At 39.3% G+C, this 27,188-nt stretch overlaps 1 protein-coding gene and 1 pseudogene across 11 annotated transcripts in view; one reads left to right on the top strand and one right to left on the bottom strand.

The window, feature by feature from the left end:
• The window catches only part of ANO4 (anoctamin 4), a 322,241-nt gene that overhangs the window by 56,222 nt on the left and 238,831 nt on the right, over window positions 1-27,188 (bottom strand). For all 11 annotated transcript variants that reach the window (XM_036237351.1, XM_036237354.1, XM_036237349.1 and 8 more), the window contains 6 exons: window positions 22,775-22,881; window positions 15,234-15,289; window positions 12,865-12,986; window positions 9,548-9,682; window positions 8,377-8,473; window positions 3,299-3,359 (listed from right to left, as the gene is read on the bottom strand). In XM_036237351.1, the coding sequence (XP_036093244.1) occupies window positions 3,299-3,359; window positions 8,377-8,473; window positions 9,548-9,682; window positions 12,865-12,986; window positions 15,234-15,289; window positions 22,775-22,881 (578 nt within the window). The remainder of the gene's footprint in view (window positions 1-3,298; window positions 3,360-8,376; window positions 8,474-9,547; window positions 9,683-12,864; window positions 12,987-15,233; window positions 15,290-22,774; window positions 22,882-27,188) is intronic.
• LOC118614274 lies at window positions 4,477-4,595 on the top strand (annotated as a pseudogene).

Raw genomic sequence — 27,188 nt, 5'->3', positions numbered from 1 at the left:
CACAAAGGGTATCTAATGGGGCCCTTTGTCTGAAAGCTCAGTTCTCTGCAGCAGAAGCAAACAGGGTTATAAACAGTATATTATCCTAGGCATAAAGAGCAAGAGCCAAGACTTGCCAGTTTAACTCTGGGCTTTGCCACTTTCTTGCTAGTGCCTCAGTGTCCTCATCTAGCACGTGAGGATAATAGCAAGAATAGTAGTACCTTTCTCAAAGACTGCTACAAAGATTAACTGAGATGATACTGTACAATGCTTAGGACAGTGTCCAGCATATAGTAATCCCTCAATTAGTGTATTATTATAACTTATTATAACGGGCCATTCCATACTTCTGCAAAAAAACATAGCCCTATCTACAAAGAAACACCTGGGGTAAATCATTCTTTTCCTGGGAATAATATAAGATTTAAGCAATAAGTTGTCAACTAAAACAAAGCAATTCAGAGGATGAATGATTCCATGCTTGTGTTGCCTGGAGTGAGCCTAAAATGTTCCTTTGTGCCCAAAGGTTATTATAAAACATCTATCAGATTCTTACCGAGTACCCTCCAAGGCACAACTGTCAAATTTCCAATCCACCTACTTGCAACCTCAGACTTCTCAACTCCATCCTCCAGGTAGCTATCGCCAATCAGCTGAGGTTGGCAGGGATAAAATAAAACCTATTTATTATGCTCAGCATTAAGACATTCCAATTTGCAAGGAAGGAATGCAATCCCCTCCGTAATGGTGGTACTGGGTGAGGAGTGGAAGAGATGACAGCCTCTGCCTAGCAGACAAATATCATCATATCGGAATTTTACTTCTACATATAGTCTCGGGGTGGGGGGGGGGGGTAGGGCGGGGGAGGGAAAACTGTGGGAGAAGTAAACATTATTTCAGTCAAAGGATGCCTAAAATGAGTGAAATAATGATGTGGGTAGGGGAGTTTTTTATAGTAATTCTTCCAGAATACAACTCTCTATATAGAAGCATTAACTCGTTTCATGGCAGACTACTAGCCCAAAGCAGAGCTTCCCAATGGGTATGACAGGAATGGACTATAGGTCTGCAAGAGGTAATAACTCCTTCAGCCCTTGAGTTGGCTAGGGGTAGGGTACTTAGTGCCCAGGCCATGAGCAGCCTCCCAGGCCACAGACAGCCTCCTCCATGGGCATTATCATTTTCTATGTGTGCTAGGACTTGAAAAGGTTTGGGAACCACTGGTTTAAGAAATGAATACACTTGTAACCATGGCAAAGCTTAAGCACTAGATAGGTTATTATACTTCCTGATCATAATTATCGATACTAATCTGGTCTCGAAAAAGCAAATACACATTCCTGACCTGAGAGCTCAGTCCAGTAGCCAAAACTCTGTTACTGATTAGCTTCCTTTGTTTGCAAGGGACCGAAACACACTAAAAGTAGCACAAGTAGTGAGGGCTTTCCACAGGCCCACCAAGGGAAGCAGGAATCTCAATGGAATTACTGGCTAGGCCTACTCAGTGGCAGGAAACGGAAGCCAGCAGCTTGAGACACCTCGGCCATGTGAGACCTACTAGATTTTCACACTGATCCCCACTAATCTCTCTGTTTCTCTTTGGGGGAATGTCTTGCATTTTCTTTCAGGTGACTAACGGTTGGCTTTGGCAGCCTCTCTTCTATATCTTCCCCACTAGTTATTTGCTCCTGCTTATCTCTACATTCCAATTTGTCATAATTTGTGCCTTCTAATAATTCTTCCTGGTCCCTACTTCTACCTGATAGTCAATCTCAGTCTCTCCCTCCCATGTTCCCTCCTGCCCTCTCTGAATCCTTCTGTGTCAATTTCTACTACTAACTCCCCGTCTCTACCCACATTGCCCAATCCAAATTCTTGAGAATAAGACTCTGGGTGGCCCTGACAGTCCCTGTTAGTGCAGGGACTTTTCCAGGTCACTCACTAAACTATGGTTTGACTGATCTTGGGTCAAATATCCACTGGCTGAAAGGGGCTGTAGTCACAGAATTCAAGATATGTCCCTTTACCAGAGCTGTGATGGGTGTGACAATTTTCCTTTAAAGATCTCTAGGTAGGGAAGACATAATATATCTACAACAAGCCTCCTCTAGAGAACAAGGTTTTACATTTCCACTCTTCAAACTGACCATTTAAATACATTCATTGTCTTATAGAGAAATCTTTTTGGTAATTTCTTTTTCATTCACTTCTTTATTTTTTCCGTCCACCCACCCATCCATCCACCAAATATGAATATGTCTTTAAAATAAATACATGAGGTCTCCAGTGACCACAGTGATCCCTGAGGACCACAAACCTCCTAGGGGAGATAAGTTGTAATATGCATATAAGTGCCCAAAGAATGATAACCAAACACTAAGCAAGTTCAAAGGAGGAAGATATCTTCTGGTTGGAGCAGATTTTAGCTAGGCCCTAGAATATAATGAAGATTCTGATACTTAACCCAGGCAGAAGGAAAAACATGGGTCTAACCCTCAAGTTAGTAGAGTACCAACGAAAATTCAGATTTTGGTCTTTTAAGTTCTAGAGAAAAATTCATAATCATTGTAAAAATCTCAAATCAAACCGCAAATAAATAGTATAAAAAAGTCTGTCTCTTATCACTGTTTACTTACCCTTCCATAAATTCTTTTCTCCAAAAGTAACTGCCATTCATTATTCACTATGAATTTGTTAAATTCTTATTAAATTAAGCCTCATACTTATTTGACTCAGAAAATTCTATTAAATCTATTTTGCAAAGAAGCAGGTTAAGTGATTTCTTTGGGTTAAATAATTCTTTAAGTGAATGTCCCATCCCATCTTGTTATTATGGGACTGTTGGCTTGAACTTATTATATAGAAGAATTCGATTCAGTCTTGCATGTAGCTCTTGTTTATAAGGGGTCATTTTAACCATAACTGGAAGAAATCCAGAGATGATACTCATACATTAGCCTGATGAAAAGATCACATTCACAGGAGAAAGTTCTATTTATTACTAAGATGGTTATTCAAGTCTCAACAGACCGTTTGGTGTACAATAAGCTTTACTTTTGCCTCCAGCAGAAGGTGAATTTTTACTCTATTAATGGAATGCTGATGAAATGGAAGGTTTAAGAGAAATCAGATATGTTTCTCCTCTATAAAATCACTTTTTAAATAAACCAACTGAATTATTTTGTAGCTCATATCTAATAGAACAAGCAAATGAATTTACTCAAGCTTCTTCCTTTCACATCCAAAGTCAGATTTCTAAAGGAACAAATCACAGAGCACGAAGGAAACTCAAGTTATATGGAAGTAGAACACTTACCCCAGACCGCCATGAAAACAGCAAAGAAGACAGTCGCTCCATTGTCAAAAAGGTGGGTGACCTGGAAACATCGTGAATCATAGTTAAACTAACTTCTTACCTACTATATTGCAATTAATTATTTTTTCAGGTTCTGTAAAAATAGCTGTGATGATATGATGCATTTTGCAGGGTTTCTTTGGAAGATATTCCTTTTGGATCATAAGAAGAAGAGATTTCCTCTAACTGGGAAGCCGTTTGGATATGGAGGCGAGAATCTGTTCCCTTTACATGGGTAGCACCTAGTTGAACATTTATTAGAAGCCTCAATAGTGCAACTAAGAATTTCCTTTCATGCCCTATAAATTTCCTTTCATGTCCTATAAAAACTGTTATACGTGCCCATATGTATGTAGATATATTTAAGACCAGGAAGGTATTACTGTTGCTGCTCTAAAGGTTTCTGATTTCCCAAGCACTGTTTTTAATGCCTCATTGATTTACTTTAAAAACATGGCTGTTTTTTTTGTGTGTGTGCGTAATTCTGAGCAAACAATTTCTGGTCTGCTTGCTGGCTTTCAGGATCATAAAAAGGAGGGAGCAGACCACGAACAAAATCCACTTCCCCCTGTTCTAAAGCCTCGGGTAATCACTATATTTACCTATTATGCATAACACAAAGATAGCTAGCAAATATTTTATTGTTAGAATAATATATTCTATCACAAACACCACAGCAGAAAGCAAAGAATATTCTTTCTGCTACACAGAATGCTGCAAAACTGCCAAGCTCATTTCCATCTCCAGGATAAATCACTGATATCATGCCAAATTGAAATGATGACAGATACGTTCATAAAGCATAACATTTTGGGGTGTTTTATAGCTCTCTATAAAGTATACTTTACTGTCCCTTGGAGAATGTGCCAAGCATAAACAGGTCTTTTCCTGTTACATCAGAGCGTAAAACATTTCAAAAATTTTCAGAAGTTTATACCCTCTCTTTTTTTGAACATAGGAAAGATGGGCATCATTCAAACATCTAATGTGAGACAAAAGTCTAAAGCTGATTTATTTTATATGCCAGAGGGAATATTAAGCTATATATGGGGGCACTCTGCATCAAATCAAGCCTGAGAGTACTGGTGTGTGTTCTCTATTAGGGTATTTACTGGGACTAGTTAAGAAGCTGTAGCTTGTTCCATGGCCATGCCAACCTGAACAAGCCCGATCCCATCTGATCTTGGAAGCTAAGCAGGGTCAGGCCTGGATAGTACTTGGATGGGAGACCACGTAGGAGGACCAGCTACTACAGATTAAAAATTTTTTTAAAAATTAAAAAAATAAAGGATTGCAAACTGAGAAGGTCCTTGCAATCTGTAAGTCAACCAAGGGTTGTCTCACCTAAAAAAAAAAAAAAAAGGGAGCTGTAGCCTGAACCACTAGAGTAGATTCTGGAACGGACTGTGGTTGTCATGATTTTTGGTTGATCAGATCATCTTTCCTTTCTTTCTCCCTTCTCTAGGTAACAGATCTCTCTCATGTGGGTCACTAGGGGGCACATGGCTCAAATAGAATCAGAGTTCTTTTATGGAACTGGTATTTAGAGAGAGACATTCTTTGTTGCAGTTATGAATTTAGGAATATGTGAATCAGGAGGGGTGAGTTAGCAGGGACTTCTGGTTCCTGCTAAGATGGTAAACTAGCATCGGCTGACGGCTTCCTCTGCCCGAACCAACCCTGGAGAAGCAAGACGGCAAATTTCAGAAACTAACAAAACACAAAAACAAGCAAAGACCAGGGAACCCCAGGACAGATGGAAGATCATCTTGAATTGGTGCGTGGGGTGAGGGGCGGTGGAGAGAGGAAAGGAGAAAGATGGTGGGTGTAGCAGCGGACTAAGAATTTAAATATGCCTTAAAATCGGCTTAAGTAGCTAAAGGAAGGAATATGTAAACTGGGAGCTATAGTAGCCAGCAGTCACCTTCCTCATTTTGTGGTGGTATGTGGGGAGAGTTAGGTAGCAGTTCCCTAGCATAATGAGAGCAAAGGCTAGAGAAATATATAAATTCTTCTCCAGCCTCCCCCTCAAGAGTCATTGGATAATTAATTTCCTCTCTTTCAGAAATCAGCTGCAATAGGCCAAACCACAAGTGCTGGCATCCTTGGGGTAAAATCAGGATGTGGAGAGTCCTGCTTGGTTGAGGAGATGATGAAAGTAGGTGCTGCCTGGCCAGCTGCCCTCGGGCATTCACTTCTCAGCGCATTCCCCCTTAAACCCCGAGGCTGGCGGATTATAACCAAGGGAGAGTGCCCCCTGCCAATTCTCCTTCATCCTAAGCAGGCTTAAAAATACAGCTCCCACTGGAAAAGTCATCTGGAACAGAGGTACCCAAACTGTTTGGCACCAGGGACCAGTGCTCCTATGAGAATCTCATGCCTGATGATCTGAGGTGGAGCTGAGGCGGTGATGCTAGCACTGGGGAGCGGCTGCAAATACAGACGAAGCGTCCCTCACGGCCTGGTTCTGGACTGGCACCAGCCCATGACCCAGGGGTTGAGGATCCCACTCTGAAAGAGTGGCAACATACAATGATGCTGGGACATGTTATCATCTCCTCCCTACAAATTCACCCGGACTGACAGCCTGGAACCTAGCTCTGACCCTCACCCAAAGTGGTTGATACCACCAGGGGATAAGCATATACAGGCTAAAACAACAGACTATCTGGGAAAGGCAGCTGTTTCCCCCTAAATTCCAAATGAGGCAACACATACCTTCTGAAAGACATATTCTGTAGCCGTAGACTAAGAATTTAATATATGCATTAAAATCGGCTTAAGTAGCTAAAGGAAGGAATATGTAAACTGGGAGCTATGGTAGCCAGCAGTCTCCTTGCTCAATTTGTGAAGAGAACCTGTCTGCAGAATGATCATGTAGACAGGTGACTAGAGAGACACCTGGGGCCTGAAGGAACAGTTCTAGGCCATGAAGCCCTGATACTTAGATAGTATAAGCTACTCCAGTGTCTTTTCCAGCAAAATGAGCCAGCCAGTAAGTCCCTTTTTGCTTAAGTCAGTTAGAGTCGGGTGTCTGAGGGTCAGGGATAAAAACATGCCTGATCGGCAGAACAGGCGTTGATTAAATTGTATCTGGGCTCCAATCTAATTCCGATGTATCCTCAGTCCCATGAAATCAATCTGGCATTTCTAAGTCAATTTTTAAATGAAACTCTGCATAACTTCAGTTTTGTCATTGTAAGGCTTTTTAGCCTTCATTTTACCAAGTTTCTAGGCAAGACCAATCATAAAATCCAGAATCTAAATGTCCTGTGATACAGTATGGCACAAGGATATGTTCTGCAGCCAGGTAAACTGAGGCCCAGATATTTATGGCTGTGTGACCATGGATGAGTGGCAATGTTTACATCTCTGAGTAAAATGGGAATAACATCTAGCTTGAAGTTGCTGTTAGAATTAGAAATAATAAGTGTGGGTTGCCTAGCTATAGCCAAGTTATGATTATAATTACTGTTGTGCTAGGTCTTATATTCAGTAGGACAACCACCCAGAGAAGACCCTATTAAATAAGAACACTCTGAACTATCTAGGATGATTGTTTTAAGGAATTATCTTGTATCTTCTAAAGAGAGAACTTCACTCAAGGCATGTCTTTGCATGTAAAAAATAAACATACCCCCCCCCCCAAACAACAACAACAAACTGGGCTTATGAGATTCCCAAAAAGCAGGATTTTTGTACCCAAATCTTTCAGGCCTAACTCATGATCTCTAAACAAAAATTGTATTACTGACAAAACTCTTTCGATTCTCACCAAATCTGTATTTTCCTAGCTCACTCTGTTAAATTTGTCCTCATTTACTCAGGTCTATTTGTATGTTCTCCAAAAGTAGGGAGAGTGTTTTGTTTTGTTTTGTTTCCTTGTGGCACATTTTAAGAGCCCAAATCATCTTTTTATAATCACAGCTGGCTTGCTGTGGTTTAGGCTACACCCACATAGACTGGCCACCTGCAGTGCTAAAGGCATCATAGATCGGCAGGCTCCTGGGCTGCCTATCAAATGTTCTCTCATTTAAAATGAAAAAAGAAAAAAAAAACAAACTCTGCAATGCTGAGAGTATAATTAGATATAGCCAAGCTGCAGTGGTCACAGAGGTTCAGTAAAATCCACCAACCCCTTTCAGATCCGGAATCAGGGCAAGCTGACAGGCACTGGGTCTTGGAAGAGTCTTCATCAGGCCTTACTCCAGCTATTGCTTTGCAATAGTGATACTGCCGCTAAGTAAAAAACCATAAGAATTTGATGAACATGTCTAAAGTTTTAACAAAGGCATAATGTGAGAAAGGGGCACACAATAACATATCATAGACGTAACGGTCCTATGTGTTTCTTTTTTTTTTTTTTCAAAGAACTTTCACATATACTGGATTTTTGGTCCTCATGACGTGCCATGGGTGGAGGGGGCAGGTATCACAGCCTACCTTTTAGAAATGAGAAAGTTCAGCCTCGAAGAGCCTGTGCCTGTGCAGAGGCAAGGAGGTAAGTTGCTAAGCTAGCCCTGAATCTAAGTCTTTTAGACAATAATGAGGAGGAGGAGAAGAAAGATTGCGGCTCTCATTTACTGAGACCTTACTGTTTGCCAAACACTGTACTCAGTATACGCCTCATCTCATTTCTTACAACAATCATATGAAACAAGTATCATGTTCTCCATTTTAGGAATGAGAAAACTGAGGCTCAGGGAGGTTAAATGAATTGTTCCCGGACTGACAAGCGGTAAAGAGCAGAGTCAAGATTGAAGCTTCTCTCTGACTCTAACAACTGTGCTTTTTGCACTGTGCGTGCTGCAGCTTCTTGTGATAATTAGATCCAATACATTTAAAATACATATATGGTAAAAAAAAAAAAAAAAAGATATTGTAATTAGAATCCTGAATGACTGAGGTCAGTCTCTCCTAATATTACATAAACTTGAGAAACCAAAACCAGAGATGAGAGAGAGAACATAGTTAGCCTCTCTTCCTCAGGAAAGTACATAAAATTCAACTCACCTAAAATACTAAATATTTGAAATTACCTTGGCATAAACGCAGCTATCCGACAGCCTCATGAATGGACAGTATTTATCGCATACAGGACACATGATGATATCTGTAGCTTGGCAGACTTCTTTACTGGAAAAAGAGAACAGAAAAAGGACTGCTTTTTGATGACATAAGAGCATTTTCCTCCTCAAATTTCAACAGAATATTCAACCAGTAAATAAGATCCAGTAGATTTCATTTTTGTCCCCCAAAGCTTCTTAGGCCTTATTTGCTATTACTATAAACAAGTTCCTGCATAATTTAATAATTTGACAACCTACTTATTTATGAGTTAGTTTCTTGGACTATACATATTAATAAGTTAGACTCAGAAGAATATATGAAGCAAAACATTGGTTCTTATACCTCAAATTATACAAAAGGCATTCACAACACTGCAAAGGTTTGAATCAATGTCATACTGAATTATGCGAACAATGAGATACCTAAAAGTGCCTGCCTCGATTTCTGTATGCATGATAAGTTAAAACTGATAATGGAGGAATAAATAAAAATTCTAGGGATTAGTTCTGGGAGAAAGTTATACCTCATTAACAATCTCACCAGAAAGTAAAATACTTTGGTAGGCTAGAAGACCTATATCAATCACTTTTATTTTTGCAATCACTTCTAAAAGGCGCGTTATTTAAGAGCACTGTCCAGCCCTGCAATAAGACCTCCATGAATACCTTAAACTCTCTAGAACCAAGATAACAATCATTAACACCGAATCATTCTCAAGACCTCAGAAAGTCAGTGAGATATCTCTCTGGTTCGGGTTTAAAGGGTCCTTGTAAAAATGCAGAATTCACACAAAATGGTTGCTAAATCACTTTTCTGCAGTACAAGCAGAATGAAAAATGGTGAAAAAAATCAGAAAGAGTAACTTTAAACCAGCGAATGAAAGGGGTTCGCTCTGTGGACATATCGTGGCTCATGTGTCCACAAATGCAAACTTTGCTTCCTTGGTGGCTGAAGACCACAGTAGCAAGGGCAGTGGTTAAAGAAACCTAGTGAACTGAAGCTTTTGAATTTTTCCAGAAGAGACTGGGAAGGAAGTTAGAAGGAAAAGCTCAGTGGGCCCACGGTCTGTGAACACCCCCAAATCACAATCAGCCATCTTTAAATACAGGCGAAGGCAGGCTCGCTTAGAGCTCCCCGTACCTGACTTGGCAGTGATCCAGAGTCATGACTCCATACAAAAAGACAAACAATCCAATGAAGGCGGCTGGGAAGAGCATGCCGGTGTACCAGCCCAGCCAGGCAAAATACAACCCAATCTTCTCTCCAAAGTATCGCCTGTTTAAGACACAACAGCCTTACAAATGACAGTGAAGTATTTAGAGGTCAGCATTATAACAGCTCAGTTTTTTTTTTACTTTGTAGTGGCCTTGCTGATAAAGGTAAGCCAAGAGAATAAAACATTGGACCAAATCTAGGTTCTGGGTTTAAATTTCTTCTCCTACTACTCTATATCAGAAATACAAAAAAAATCCTTTTTATAAAAGAACATGATTATGCCCAAGCTTGTTCTCAGAATACAGAATAAATCCAAGCCCATCTGGAAGCTGTGACATGTTATTAACACAGAACCAGGGGAACTCGAATAGTTGGTATTACCATATAGCCTCATTTTTGCCATTTCTGAGTGTGTGCTTGGTTGTAAAGTAGGCATCATAATATTTAAAAAAATAGGAAACCAAATTATGATGAAAAACTTTAAATATCCTTTCAGTATTTTGTAGCTTTACAAGACATTTACAGTGTTAGGATCACAAAATATTGGAAAGAGACACTCTAATTACTAAGACTCAATACAAATCAATGCTGAGAGCACTTTTCCCTTTTAAGCAATGACTTTTCACAGGCTTCAATATCTACCTCTATAAATATTTTTTCCGAGCTGAAGCAGCCTGCCTAGTTCCCTGTGGTCTGTGGAGTTTGGAAGTGTCCAGAAAATTCCTTGGTTTTTCTTTTATTTCTTAAACATCATTAATGTGATTTGACTTGTGCTAGAATACAAACCAAATTGTGCTTTCTGTGCCTGTCGACTGCTACATTTCATCACATAAAAATTAATTATTTTGTAGCCCAATATAAGAATATTCTAATTCTTTTTCATTTTCATTTTAAACAGATGTTGTTAACCATCTGTTTCCAAATACTAACTGCTCCTTTTCTCTTGGGATGCCCTATGGTTCCTAAGAGTGTGGGATTATTTATTTATTCCATCTTCCACAGTGTCCCAACAGCAACTTTACACTCCCAGAAGACTTTTCCAACATATATTCATATACACATAGATTCACACGACATATTGTGCTAGGTGCTGAGAACACATGGTGAGCAAAATAAGCTTGGTCCTTGCTCTTATAGAACTTGCAGGGTGCTAGAGGAGACTTACATAGATCAATTAAATCAATAAGTTTATAACAATAAAACTGGGAAAAGAGCTACAAAAGAGAGAGAGATAATTCTATAAGCACTTATAACAAGGTCATTTGACCACTCTAGTCAGGGAAGACTTCTCTGTGCTGATGAGTGAAAGTTAACTAGGTGGGGTTAGGGACAGGATAGAGTATTTCCAGCAGAGGAAACAGGTACATACAAAGGCCCTGTGGTAGCACGGAGCAGGTGGAATAAAGGCAGGGTGACTGGAATACTGAGAACAAGAGGTGGGCTGGTGAGGTAGGTGGGGGCTGGGCCTCAGTGAGTCTTGCAGACCACGCTAAATGCACTGATCTTTGTCCAGAGAGAAATGGAAAATCATGAGAGAGTTTAACAATCAACGGACATGATCAGATTCACATTCCAAAAAGATCCCTCTGACCGCAGGGAGGAGAATGGACTGGAAGGGATCAGGGTGGGCAAAGGGAGATCAAGTTGGGGACAAGAGCCATAGTCTAGGTTATACGGGACAGAAGGAACGTGGTGGTGGAGATGCTGGGTGTGTCCAGATTCGAGAGATATGGAGGAAGCAAAATCTATAGGACAAGAACTATTTCAGAGATGAGATTCCCTGGATGCTCCAGAACTTCATCCCACTCAAAACTAACTTGTGCTTTTCATCTCCCTTCACTCCGGCCAATACCAATCTCACTGCTCTTCCAAGGCTCAGCTCTACAGAGCCTTCCACAGAGGCACTGGCCCACATTCATCCTGGTTTTTCTGAATTTTTGTAAAACTTATCACCTCCCTCAGACATTTCACCTAACTGTGCTTAGTCTTGGATTGTTTTACAGTTGTCTCAAGTACCGAAGGGCCCGTGTGCGTTTTTTCCTCAGGGACACTGAGTTCCTTAAAGCCAGAGACTGTGGCTTCTGCATGTCTTTGCCAATAGTATGTAGCATTGTACTAGAAATACAATCGGCAGTTAATTAGCACTCATTGACAAATGGCAAAGTCTTAATCAAAACACCATCATGGGCAGAGATGTTTTGCCTGCAGCAATTTTCTGTAATTTTTAATCAATGTAATCCTGTAATACGGGACTGTGGCTGGGAAGAGAATTTATTTATTTTCCCCCCACTGTTTTATCATATATTGAGACTGGTCAAAGGAAAATGATCTCATCTCAGAAAATGTTTTCCACTCACCCCCAAACCATCTGCATCATTTGTTACCAACACAAAAAAATGACATGATTCATCAATGTCCTTAGGTCAACAGGAGTCGACATTTGGTAACAAGGACTCCGGCAGGAATAATGACTACCAGGCAGATAAAACATAAAGTGAGTTGTCTTATTATTTCATTTTCCTCTGGACTCATTTTTTTGAGGGCCCTCGTAAACCTGAAACATATACAGCTAGTCTAGGAAATGAGGCATGAGTTTCTCTTTAATAAAAAATCCATGAAGTGTGGATTGTTGCTACCTAGTCTTAATAAAACCAATCTCTAAATAAATAACGAGATATTAGAGCATAATGCTGCCATAGCAGAAAGTTGGGCATATACAGTTAAAAAACATATATTTTCGCTGCGTAATTATCATAGGTTAAATAAGTTGATATATTTTTTTGACCAGAATTAAAATCATCTTTAAAGATGGTTAATTTAAAATAAAAATTTAAATAAGCCCGAGATTTAGTAGAATGACAGTACTCCATATTTCCTTGCATAATAGTAACAAATATTCCATTTGTCACTAATATATATAGGCAGTATCATCTCTCTAAAATTATTACTGATAATTGTCAATAGCAGTTACATGGGCGACCTGCTACATATGGAGTCCTGTGAGAGACCTGGCTGATCTCATGAGTCCCTTCCTAAGGCCTTTTTGGAAGAAATGCCATCGTCATCGGAGGGCGGTCTGGTTTACCATGAATGACCTATGTCCTCTGACAAGCTGCCTTCGTGGGAAGAAACCAGATTTGAGCAAGAGCTGTGTACCTCACACTGTTTTTTCTTCTCCCAGCACACGGTCTGCTCTGATCATTTTGTTTCAGCTTTATATGTGCAGCCAGTTAAAAACTCACCTTACAAGATCCAAAGGCTGGTATTTATACCACACGCCCCAGGAGGCCCAGCACTCATAGAGCAGATGTCGGTGGTTTTCCGCTCCATGGGTCCTAATGGAGTTTTTACTTCTGTAACTCCCCTGGGATAAAAACACCACTGCTGGTGAGGTAATTCGCACAAACGCCAGAAGGAAAGCTAACACTAGTCTCTTACGGCAGAAGCAGCAAGAGACGTGATATGGGAAAAAGTGGGTCCATACTATTGAAGGGAAAGGAGTTTGACTAGTTATTCTGGACTTTATCTTATTGATGATGCTATGTAGTAAAAAGCACATGTTTGCTAGAATTAGGCAGGTTTAAACAGAGTTCAAATCTAGTTCTGCTACTTTTTAACAAGGAGGACGGAAACTCTCTGAGCCTTGGATTCCTGGTTCATAATGAAACTAATAATAGCTGCCTTATTATGTTTCTTCTGTGGTTTGAATGAATAAAGTGTCTTGCCCAGAGGCCAGGCCCAAGACTTCCTAGTTCTCTTTCCTACTTCTGTCAAGACAGGGTAGTTGGTAAACAGCCATAGCTGTAACCTTGTCACACGGCCTTATCTATAAGAAAACCCTGGAAGTCACCACGAAATGAGAATGATTCAAAACTAATTCTACCTCCTCACTGAACAGATGGGAGACCAAGGGCCAGAGAGGTGGAGGGTTCTCTGAGTTCAGTTAATGGCAATGCTAGTTTCACAAACAAAAAAGATACTTTCTGTAGGTGAAGTAATTGTTGACATTAACCTTCTTTAGTAGATAGTGAACTGGGGCAAGAGACAAGAAACTCGGGTTCGACTCTCAGCTCAACCACCGACTCACTGTGTCACTAGAGGTGGGCCAACCTTTCTCAGAATGATTTAAATTTTGAATAGTTTGAATACTTTCAATAAAACAAGGGCAACAAAATCTGCCCTTCCTGCCTCTGAAGGCTGTTATGAGGTTAAATAATATAATCAAGTTAAACTGAGTAAAAAGTCCAATGAGCAATTGTTATTGTAGCTGCTGCTAATTTGGACATTCTCCTGAGTTACTCTGTGTGGTTTCACAGCTGCATCTCCTCAGACACCCTCATGCCTGCCACCCACTTGCCTACACAGATCCTTCCGCCCACTACCATTGGTCAGATACCGTCCTTGCCATGAGTGAGGGCTGGGCAATGGGAGGGCGCAAGACCCATTCGAATTCTTTTTTGGTCAATGCCAATTGACAACTACAGGAAGCCACACGATGTTTTGGAGAGAAATCTGTCTTTAGAGTTCAGAAATACCTGAGTGTGGCTCTAGAAAACCTTTGTGTCAAAATGTTTGCTCCTGTGACACTGAAAGGATCATTCCAGAAACGTTTCCTGGCAGATTGTAAATAGGGTCTTAGACCAAAGCTTCTAGTTTTCTTCATGAATAAGTTTTTAAAAATTCGCCATCTTTTACATCCTCATGATGTTTGAAATCAAGGGAAGAAATGCTTTAATAAGCCAAAAGAAAAGATTTTCCATTTGGGGACAGTTGGAATTGTCCCCCAAAGTTTATTGGCAAACTGTTAATGTTTCTAATAGAAGACTGTTCTGAAAATCACTCTCACAGTAGTTTCCCTGGCTAGTTTTGAGGTACTGGAGGGCATGGACCATGATATTTACGTTTTTATTCTCTATGTCACAGAGTGACCAATATAGAGTAGGTGCTTAATACTATGAAGAAGATAATAATCTCTGACCAATAATGATAATTCTGTCCCTGAAAAACCCACATGTGAAGAAAATTCTGGGCAAAATAAACCAAAATCTAATGGGGAAATAGAGGTAAGGGTAATCACAGTTACATTTACAAAAGTCCTCATATATGACAAAGATCACACATAGTAAATAAGAAAAAATAAAAAGATAAATGTTTTAAAAAGTCAAAATTTACATATCCTAAATGAGTAATGATATGATACTATTAATTTCCATTTATCACCTTTGGTTGCCAGAGTTTTTCAGGATGGTTTCCTCCTACTCTTTAAAGAACAGCTATATATTTCTTTGTTGCAGAGACTATACATTTCAGGAACTTCTTCCCCCTGGGTCTGTTACCTCATGAAAATTTTCAATGCCTCTCTAATTTTACGACTTGGAGTCCCTCAGCTATTCCTCTGAATTAATATTGAGTGACTCCTGATTCAAGTATTCTTGCAATTACATAAAAAGACACATAGAAACACATCTATGCAAGGTAGGCTAATTGTCTACTGAACAAATTAAATTCATTCTGAACGAATGTCACGTCAACAAACTCAATTAATTACTACACCCAGAAGCTGATTTAAGAACAAGAAATTGACAGAAAAGGAGAAACGGCAGGACGATACCTCGTGTAGAGGAAAAGCAGCTTCATAGGAGCCATTGGTAAGCAAACGATTCAGACCTAAAACAACAAAATCCAGTACGAATTAACAGAGTTTCAGCTCTTACAATGTTCAAGGCTAACATAAGGGTGATACTTTTTGGAGAAAACAATCTAGGTTTTGAAAATTGATTTAAACCCTCTTGGGGACATCGACACTTTAGGAAGTTTTTTGCTATCTGCTACGAAATTGGAATCAAGGACTGAGAAATCAGGCTTCAAACAGAAAACAATGAAGTACACCTAGTATAGTACTTGGAACAGGGACTGGAATGTACTGAGAGAGGTAGATGAATTTATCATATGAAAAACATGACTTTCCACCAGGATCTCTTTACTTTCATCAAGAAGCTTCAATATGGACAAGTCTAACTCCTCTGTATTGGACTATTGGTGTGACTTTGGAAAAGCTCTGTCTTCAGGCCTCAGTTTTCCCATCCGTGAAATGGGAGAGGGTTGCTGGATATGTGTTTCTTTCAAATAGCTTTATTGAGGTAACTGGTATATAATAAATGGCATAGGTTTAAGACATACAATTTGAGAAGTTTTGACTTCTGTATATACCCCTGAAACCATCAGCACAATCAAGATACTAAACATATCCACTATCTCCAAAGTTTTATCACACCACTCTGTAATCTCCTACTCCTTCCATGTCATCTCCAAGGCAGATAGATACTCATTTTCTTTCTGTCACTATCGGTTAGATTGCATTCTCTAGAGTTTTACATAAATGGAATGATACAGTACTTCTTTCACTCAGCATAATTATTTTGAGAGTCATTCATATGGGAGCTCCTTAATTTTTATTGCTGAGTACTCCTCCATCCTATGGATATATAGGTGTTTATCTAGTCCCCTAATGATAGACATCTGGGTTGTTTCCAGTCCTGAGCTATTACAAATAATGTTGCCATGAGCCTTTGTGAGTAAGTCTTTGTATGGATAGCTGCGTTCCTTTCTTTTGGGTTAATAGTTAGAAGTGGAATGATCATATGGTAGACATATGTTTAGCGTTTTGGGAAACTGCCAAACTGTTTCTGATGTGTCTCTAAAATTGTACACATCTGCGGTATATGAGAATTCAAGTTCCTCCCCATTCTTGCCAATACTTTATGTAGTCAGTCTTTAATTTCAGCTATTCTAATAGGCACGTAGGTATCTCATGTCTTAGGGTTTTTATTTCCCTAATGAATAATGGTGCTGAAATCTCATATGCTTATTTGCTATCTGTATATCTTATCTTGTAAAATGTCTGTTCAAATCTTATGTCTGTGAATTTTTTTTATTATTATGAGTGTTCTTTATATATTCTAGATGTCTTTCATTAGACACATTTTAAAAATGTTTCCTCCCAGTATGTGGCCCTTCTTTCTCATTCTCTTAAAAATATATTTAAAAAGGAAGAAGTTTTAATTTTGTGAAGTCCAATTTATCCATTTTTTTCTTTTATGAATTGTGCCTTTTCATATTATATTTAAGATTTCCCCAACTAACCCAAGGTCACAAAGATTTCCTCTTAAAATTTTTATAGTTTTAGGTTTTACATTTAGATCTATGATACATTTTAGTTTATTTCTGCATATGAATTTAGGTTCATTTTTTGCATATGAGTGTTCTATCATGTTTGTTGAAAAGACAATCCTTTATCTACTGAATTGCCTTTGAACCTGTCAAAAATCTATTGTCACACAATGCAATGTATATATATGCCTTACTGTTGAATTGTGCGCCTGAAACACTATATTTCATTATCCAATGTTACCATAAAGAATTTAAATGTAAATTTAAAAAATCTATTTTATATATATATATATCTATGATTCCACTTCTGGATTCTCTATTCTGTTCTACTTATCTATCTTTAGACCAATACCATACTCTCTTGATTACTGTAGGTTAATAGTAATTCTTGAAATCAGGTAGTTAATACTTTAGCTCTCAATTTGCATTCTTTTTCAACGTTATTTTGGTAATCGTAGGTCCTTTCATTTTCCTATAAATTTTTGAATCAGTTTGTCATTCTTCTCCACACACACCCCCTTAGTAAGTTTGAGGTTGCACTGAATCTATATATTAAATTAGGGAGAAATGACATCTTAACAATAATGAGTTTTCTGGTCTGTGAACAGGATACATCTCTGAATTTATTTAGATCTTAAATTTCAGCAATATTTTGTAGATTTTGTTTTACATGTCTTATATAGCTTTTGTCAGATAAGTATTTCATATTTTGAAGCTATTGTAAGTAGTATTGACTTTAAAATTTTAATTCCTCACTGTTTGTCGTTGGTTAATAGAAATACAACTGAGTTTTGTATATCAATTTTGTTTCCTGTAACAATGCTAGATTTTTAGTGGATTCCATTGGAGTTTCTATATAAATGTTCAAGTCATCTGAGAATATAGTTTTACTTCTTTTCCAATCTGGAAAAGATGCACTATATGAGTCTGAGGAAGTCCCTATTTGTAGTTTGCTGAATTTTTATCAGGAATGGATGTAGGATTTTGTTGAATGTTTTTCTGTGTGTATAGAGATGATCATATGATGTTCCTTTTTTACTTTGCTAACATGGCGAATTATACCAATTGATTTTCAAATATGAAGCCAACCTTGCAGTCCTGGATAATCCCTACCTATTCATGATGTAGTATCCTTTTTATATATTGTTGGATTTTACTTGCTAAACTTTGTTTATATTATTTGCATATATATTCGTGAAGAATATCGATTATATAACTTTCTTTTTCTAGTATTGTCTTTGCCTGGTTTTGGTACCTGGGTAATATTGCCCTAATAGAATAAGATGGAAAGTATTCCCTACTCCTCAGTTTTGTTAAGGACTTGTAGAATTGGTAGCCTTTCCTCAATGTCTGGTAGAATTCACCAGTGAAGTAATCTGGGCCTGGAATTTTTTTGTGAGATTTTAATTTTTTTTTTTTTTTGCTATATAGGACTAATCAGGTTATATCATATACTTTTTTTGTTTTACCTTTTTTGATTGCTTCAGGTAGGAGAGTAAATCTTGTGCCTCTTACTCTATCTTGGCCAGAAGTGGATGTTTACTATGTTGATCTTTAAAGTTTCTTTCATCTAGAATTATGCTACTTGGGCAGGGGGTTAGTGGGGTGAGTGAAGAAGGGAAGAGATTAAGAGGTATAAATTGGTAGTTATGAAACCGTCACATGGATGTAAAGTACAACATAGGGAATACAGTCAATAACATTGTAATAACTACGTATGGTGTCAAATGGGTACTAGATTTATCGAAGTAATCACTTCTAATCATTACACTGCACATCTGAAGCTAATATAATATTGTATGTCAACTGTAAGTGGAAAATGAAAAATTATTTTAAAAAGTATTATGCTGCTTCCTGAAATATACCTCCAAGAGGATAACTAGAAGAATATCTCTCAAGTGGTTTATAAAGTAATGCTCTCTATGCTTAGATCCAGAGTCCAGAGGCTTAACTTAACTGGAAAATGGACCATGCACTGATTCGAGTATAATCAATGTTTAAGTAATTAGAAGCATAGTAATACAGTAATGTTTTTTAAGATGATTGACATTAACACTAAATGTCTAAGAAAAGCATCTGAAATAATAATATCCATGGGGTTATGTATTTTGTCTAGCACACAGGAGGCCCTCGATAAATACTTTTGTAATGAATGAATAATTATACAGCAAGCTTTGATTTCCTGGATTCTCTACTGAAAAATCCACCAATCTTTTCAATAGCTTTCAAACATTCCAGATAGTAGAAAAAATACAATTCCCAGGGACCTAATAAGAGACTCTGATGACGACCTTTGCAAGTTTTTAATAATTTATCAAAGTCCTGCAAAGGGAGAAAGTACTTAATATTTGAAGTCTATGGGTTACTAACTTCCTTGTCTAAGCACCAATTATGAAAAGGAAAATCAATTTCAAGACTTAATTTATGCATTTATATTGTTAACTAAATCTTTGTTGATCTATTAATTGCTCTATTTTGAAAACAGATTTCAATAGCTTTGACTTTCACAGTTGTAATAAATTGAGTGAAGTTGAAAATCTTACACGGATAGTGGTAATTTACATTCCATTGAAATATTCATCAATCATCTTTACAAATCAGTATTTTTGTGTTATCTCTAATCAATGTTGGCTCATGCAAGATGCCACTTTCAGAAAAAGTTCCAGGCAGAAAGTAATATTGAATAAACATTAATTCTAGCAATAAATTTTCTTCTCACATTTTCTTTTATTTATGAGACCAAAGATGTCAACAGAGCATTTGTAGTTTAACTCCCTATTTTTCAGCATAATGCCTGATCCTAGGTTAATAGTTTACTCTGTAATCAGTTATTTCTAATTGGATGCTTTTCCAGTTCATCATTACCAATTTTCAAACCATTGGGGTTCTTGAATAGAATTCTTTTATCGAATTGGGGAACGAGTAAAAATACTTTCATTCTTACAGTAACATCATATGCACTTCCTGTGTTCCTTCGGTACATTTAAAAATCACTGTCTCTGCCCTTACTTTGTCTCCATCTTGACTACTTGTAAAATTAGCCCACACATTGAGATAAAAAGTTAAGAATAACTGCTGTATAGCCTCATTATACACAGTTTTTGACTGTGTAAGAATGCTATGGTTAGATACTGATCATATTTAAAGGTTTTCAATTCAGTTCAACAAGCACTCCTACTATATGCCCGATACTGTGCTGGGCAATGATGATACAAAGACGAAAAAAGGTAACTTATTTATAATTAAGGAGCTTATTATCATCTGAAGATTCTCAATACATTAATGTGTTACAGTAGCTTATAAAATGTGCTGAAAACTATAATAGCAATATTAGCCATGGTGTTGTTTTTGAAAATTATTTGCATCTTATGAAATAATCCAGAATAACTACTACAATAATCATTTCGCTTCTACTCTCTTGTTTTCTAGTATGTTCACGATACAATGTTAACTGAGGAAAAGCATAATAAAAAGTAAGTGTAACACATTCTAGGTTTGTTTGAAAAAAATCACATGGACCAAATAGGGGATAAATATTTTAAAAAGTAATAATATAACATTTAAATTATTTAGTACACCAAAATAAATGTTAATGGTAGTACTCGTTAGGTGGTATAATTTTCATAATGTCACTGAAAAGAATATAAATGATTAATTATCAAATAAACACTCCAAAAATATTTGCCATATAAATTCAGAGGAGGGATGAATCCCTTTAAGCTAGAATGGTCATGGAGGACTTTATAGAGAGGATGTGTTTCCAGGATGGATGATTGCTGCAGAGAATACTAGGGTGTGCTAACCCACAATCCTAAGGAAGTTAAAACAGACCTAAGTCAAGTTCGATTTTACCATACACACTTACTTTGACTCTCAATGAACATATTATTCCAGGTGTATTTAGCTCTGGACTCGGTAGCTATCTGTTTCTCCTTTTTATACTTTAATCTATGCATCTTGGGATCAAAATAGTTTCTGGCAGCTTCCCCACAGTAGTGACTCATTCTGAGCTTGCACTGAGCTTCTCAAGTCTGTTTCTCTCCTGATGTTGAGCAACATTTCTCCTACACTGCGCCAGGGCAGTGGCTTTGGTGATTTTGAGTGTTAAGACTTTACATTTACAAACTAATAAATGCCATCTGGTTGGATTTAGCTGAGATTTCCAGACCACTGAGATCCTTCAGGCTCCTGACTCCAGGGACGAATATATTTGATGCCTCACTTGTCTCCACCCCCACCTGAAAGCCTGAAGAGCAGGTGGTGTAGGCTACATGCCGCTTATTGATTTATTGCCCCTTTGCTCCAAATGTACTTTTATCGCCTGCTTTGCAATAATGGAGCTGAACCTTGTAAACATTTCTCCTTGGCAAGATGGTACGATGTTAGGTTTTGTCAGGAGAATGCACCGGAGAGACACTGGAAGAGGAAGGAGTTTGTCTTTTTGGTACCAGTATGCTGCTCTCAGCAGGCTTCTGCAAACACCTGGCTTCCAGGCACCCAGCTCCTGCGGTGCACGGTGGCAAGTGGCACCTGGCACCTCCTCAAGGGTCAGTAACCCCTTGAACAGCCTCAGAGAGCAGCTCTGCTGGTGCAATGAATAGCTTCCTTGGAGCCCCTCCAGGCAGCTTCCCCTAGTTCTGGAGAGGGGAGAGTCCCAAAAAGTCCTATTTGCACAAACCCCCAGCCAACTGCTCTGGTGCCCAGGGAACCACAGCTGGACCCCTTCCAACAGGGTCTGGGTCTCAGCTTTGTCTGGGGAGCCTTTCTAAGGCTGGTAGCTGCTCCTATATCTGCTATTCCTCTATTCTTTTTTTTTTTTTAATTATGTTTATTGGGGTAACATTGGTTAATACAATCATATAATTTTCAGGTGTACATTATCATTTGGCATCTGTATATTCTATTGTGTTCACCACCCAAAGTCCAGTTTCCTTCAGCTACTAAATATTCGATCCCCTTTACCCACTTCACACTCTCATCCTAACCCCCTATATTTGACTCTCCTTTACCCCATCTACCTCCCCTCCTCCCCCACCCCACTAGTAACCACTAGTCTACAGTCCATGTCATGAGTCTCTGTTTGTTTCTTATTCTTTATTAGCCAATCCTTCACTACTCCAATCTTTTGACACAGTTAATTTTTTATATTAAACTTTCCCTCTTCAAATTATGTGGAATTTTTGTCTCCTGATTAGACCTTGACTGATCATAGGCCATTATTCAAACTAATAATAAAAACCTTGCTGGGACAGAGATAAGGACAAAACCACCCAAATCTTCCTGATATATAATAATCTGTTTAACAAGGCAGGAAATTTGGTAATATAATATGCAAAGGTTCTCACAAACAAACGCCCAAAATATAAATCGCGAAGGCTATTTACTGGAGGAGGTGACTATTTGGAGCGTTTACCCATGTGTGACGGCTCATCTCCGCACTTGGAGGTCCCTGTCCCTGGAACACCTGTCCCTCCTTCTTGCCACACTGGCCCCGTCTTGTCACGCCTCGGTCCGAGTTTCAGTTTCTCTGAAAAGCTTTCCCTGACCATTCCACCTCTGCTTGAATTCACCCCCACCCTTTCCCAGTCTATCTCTGTATCATCGTCCATTTCAGTTTCTTTGTGTTACTTATTATACTTAATTATTTATCGTCTGCTTCTAACTTCTTGAGCATAAGCTCCAGGAAAGAACTGTGCTCATCTCCCCAACACGCAGTCCGGTGCCTGGCACAAAATGGGCGTTCCATAAATATTGATCCATGATCTTGGATAAGTGAGATAACATGCTATTTAAAATAGAGATCTGAGGATGCTACTGAGATTTTACACTTGCGTGTAATACATCAAGGGTAAAGTTAGAGGTCTTATAAAAGATAAAATATTTCTAGGATAGATATAAACTTAATAAAACTAAAGAAAAAATCTGTAACCACCCACCCCACCCCAAATCAAATGTAGCTTGTTATACTAACACACTACTTACCAATTTTGTTTTTTCCTTCTTCGTACTTTATTCTTTGTAAAATATGATGTACGATTCTACTTCTTGTGGCATTGTTGAAGAAAGTGTCTTTGTTGTGTATGATGAAGCTGCGCACACACATTGAAAACACAAGTTGAGGATTAATTGGAGGTGAGGGACCAAATTTTTGATACAATTCAGTGTTACTCATATAGAGGTGTCTTCAATCAGGCCTAGAGAGGTTAAGTGTATCGCAGCAGGAGCGAGCCCAGAGGTCACGCCAAGGGCAGGAGGCTCACGAATCTCAGTAGTTGTGGTCTCAGCGTCCTGAGCGACAACATCGTTGTGTCAGAAAAGGTTTGGAGCTAAACGACATTAAGAAACCTCACACTAAACAAACAGCACGTCGAGGCTTCATATCTTTTCCCCCTCAGTAAGGTCATTAGATCAATTCAATTCAAAGTTCATTTTGTTTTGACCTCTTCTCTTCTACCCCATCCCCTCCCATGTCGTAACCACTTGATTTTTCAGGAATTTTATAATCTGAAACTGGCGAGGCTGGTGGATACGGGAGCTAGGCAACGGACTCTGGTCTGGCTCAGGGGTGAGGTGAGGGGGGAGTTCTAAGAAACACCACTGGCCACTCACTCCTTCCCCATATTCTTTCCTGGACGGGGTCCCTTTTCTACAGCATATACTTAAGAATGTTTTCTCACTCGGAGACTCACCCAGCCTTCAAACTGCCTCACGAGAGTCAGACACACACACACACACACACACACCCTGACACTGGGTCTTCCAGTAGATGTTCCTGTGTGCCTGAACACTTTTACAGGTGACAGACAGAACTTCCAGGACCATATAATCCAGCATGACATAGGCATGTCTTCCCTTCCCAGGAATGTATTAAATAGCAAAATATTAGATATATGAGAGTGTAATTGCTTCGTAAATTATAAAGTTTAACTCAGCAAACTTTTAGCGGGTACTTCGTATAAGGTGGATACCACGCGAAGCATAGTAATGTCAGTAGCCCTCATCCTCAAACTCCAGCTCAGGAGTCACCTCCCTCAGCTAAATCCCCCTGCTAACTGCACTCCTGCCCCCAAGAGAAAGACTCTCTCCTCTGAGCTTGTTCTTACCTCAAAAACACACTAATTTACTGATCGTCCTGTACTATCATTTGTTTTCATTCATTCACTCAGCAAATGTTTATTGAGGGCACTCTGTAAAGTACTGATTATCTTTGTCCTGGAGAGGCTTACAGGCTAGTGGGGAAGACAAACCATAAAGGAAATTAACATGACTGCAGGGCAGAGGTGGGCGGAATCAAATTTTGTTTACGTGGCTCTCTCCCACACAGGTATGTGGACTCATTCAGGACAAAAAGGCTGAATCGTCATGATTTCTGTAGCTTTGGGATCTAGAGGGTGGCTGGCACGTAGTACAGGTACTGGTCTTTGAACAGCGGTAAGTGAGGGTCATGAGGGTTTCCGCTGGAAAAACTGCTTTTAAACGTTTTTCTTCAAGGAGACAGATTTTCAAGAACTGTTTAAATGATGGCAGGAAGAGAACAAACTGGCTTAGAGAAAGGGTAGCTTAGGTACGGGGTTTGGTTTGGAAATGGAACTGGGAAGGTGAGTTTGAAATAACATATAAGAGAGAGAGAAAGACCAGAGAATATGAAGACGAAACGTAAATACATGAACCAATTCCTTAGCGAAGTATTTTCCTCTCACTTTTACTTCTCTTGAATTGTTATAGAATACCGTTCTCAGAAAAAAGCAATTTGGCTTGACGGATGAGAGAGAAATGCTTTGGGGGTGAGTGAGGGAGCCGCGGCATTTATCTTAGCTTCACTAGGGTTTTCTGAAAACATTTTATGGCATCGAAGAGGAAAAGGAAAAAAGTTGCACTGAATGTGGTTCCTTTTATTTTGTCCTCCTCTGCTTTTCACCTTGTTTGAGATAGGCGATTGCATTTTAATACCAAATAAAGATGTCATAAAGAAAGAGACAGCAAATGAAAAAGCCCATTTCGACTCACGACTTCAGATCATAACTGAGAGCTGATGAGCACAGCCAGGCTTGACAAGACAATTCCAGGCTAAAAGCCCATGTCCCTCCTCCACTGCATGGTTTCCAGCTTCCTTCTCCTTTTACAGCACCACAACCACGTTTCGTGAGCTCATGTAATAATTCTCTATAATAAGTAGTACAGACAAGCTTCGAAATTGTGTTTGCTCCTTCCTCGCATCTATGATGTTACCTGGAGCCTGGAGACTCTATAGTGGGAACAAACCAAACATATAGAGCATGCGCCAGGCTCTACTCTAAGCTCTCCAGATATGTTAACTCATTCAATCCTCACGATAACCCAGGAGGTTAAGTACTTTATGGCCCTGCCCTACAGGTAACAAATCAGGCAGGTTAACTGATGTGCTCAAAGTCACTCAATCAATAAGAGGCAGAGCTAGGATTTGAAATCAGGCAATCCGGCTCCAGAGAATGTCCTCTTATCCACCCCACTCACCTGCCTCCTTGGGTCAGAAACTTCCTGACTCCTAGAGGTTTGCTCTCCTTAGGAGCAGCCTGAGAGCTGGTCTGCTTGCAAAGCTCTCCTTGCTGCCACTCAACCTTCAATCCTCAGCTCTGGGCACAGCCACCTCCAAAGGTCTTCCTGACCCCTTACCCTCACCCTGGAAAGCAATGTGGTGTTGTGAAAAGAGAAGGAAGCAGAAAACCTTTAACAGAGGACGGACATGGGATTTTAGTCCCAACATCACTCCCGCTTCCTCTTAAGACTCTGAGGTGAGACAGTCCTCAGTCTAAACCCTGGCTTTGCTGCTTACTATGTGGTACTGGGACCACCCCCCAACACCTTAGGGTTTTGGTTCCCTCATCTGAGAAAATGAGGATAACACCGTAATCTCGCACAGGGTTTTTGTAAAATTAGGTGAGATGATGAGCACCGCTGAGCCCACTGTCTGGCGTTCACTAAGCTCTCAGAGTTAGCTGCCATCGTTGCTGTTGTTTCTATGACATTACAGAGACCTTGTCTGCCTACATACCTGACTTCTCTGTACAAGCTTCCTGAGGCAGGGACCGGCCATGCTCATCTCTGTGTCCCAGCACTAGTACAGGGCTTGGGACATGACAAGCCCTAAAAGTTGGCTCAAATGAGCTGACCTTCTGGAGAACACTAGCCTACTTTGGGAGTTATAAGACTAAATCTCATCCCCTTATACCTTGGCCTCTACTCCTACTTCCTAGAAATCTTTCTACCCACTCCATCTTTCCAGCTACCACTTGAACCATTCTCTCCACAAACTACCTGCCTATGGATCTTTCTGTAGGGTATGGAGCAATCTCATTTTCTGTCACCCTTCAAACTAGAGGGCTAAGAGAAGGAACAGTGATGATTGCCCACATTATGGTTCTCAAGCCTCTCCTAGCCACTTAGCTAAAATAACTTTCTTCAAATGAAATTAATCAATCAATCTCTCTCTCTCTACCCTCTCCCTCCTTCTCTTGCACACATACATGCACACACATGCACACACATAATGGAAACAGAAATGTTTTGGCAAACATAAGACTCAGTAATCAATCTCTGAGGTCTCAGGGCCCACACAGGCTTAGAAACTCAGCTCTTTCACACACATTGCTGATGGGACAGCAATCAGTACAAATTCTATGAGAAACATTTGACCAAATCTATCAAAATTATGCCCATATCCTCACCACATATCTTCTGATTCAGTAATTCTTCTTTTAGAAATTTATTCTACAAACATACTCACCCATGTGCAAAGTGACAGACGTATAGGAATGTTCATTATGACATGGGTTATCACAGCAAAAATCTGTCAATGACCTAAATAATTCATCAGTGAGGTAGAAGAAACAAATTATGGCACACATCTACAGTGAAATACTCTAAAGCTGTAAAATGATTAAGGGTGCTCGCATGTAGATATAAAAAAGAATCTCCAAGATACTGCGGGGAAAAAACAAGGTTCAAAACAGTCGCACAGGTATTTGTGTCGAAGAGGAAAACAAGTACGAATAACAAAATAATCCCTTTAAACGTACCGATGTGTGTATTTGCTTGTGCACACACAGAATGACTATGGAAGAATACGTGCACATCTGTAAACACAGGCAACCTCTGGGGAGAACTAGGTGGCTAGAAGGCAGGAAGGAAACTTCACTGTACACACTTAGGAAATTGTCACCACACTTAAGGACTGCCCATGAAAAAGGGAAAGTTTTAAAAGAAATTTTAAAGGGAAAATGCAGTTTCTGTTCCAGGTGTGCTCTCACTTAGGGTGAGGAGGGGAACACATTGCTGAAGGGATGAAGGATCAAGGCTCTTAACACGTCTCCTTCTCCTGTCCCCTTGGAGGGGTTATGCAATATGCACAGGGTCACAC

This window comes from Rousettus aegyptiacus, unplaced genomic scaffold, assembly GCF_014176215.1.
Source record: "Rousettus aegyptiacus isolate mRouAeg1 unplaced genomic scaffold, mRouAeg1.p scaffold_m13_p_2, whole genome shotgun sequence".
In the NCBI taxonomy this organism is placed as follows: domain Eukaryota; kingdom Metazoa; phylum Chordata; class Mammalia; order Chiroptera; family Pteropodidae; genus Rousettus; species Rousettus aegyptiacus.
The sequence above is the reverse complement of the archived record's forward strand: the minus strand, read 5'-3'. Positions and strand labels throughout refer to the sequence as shown.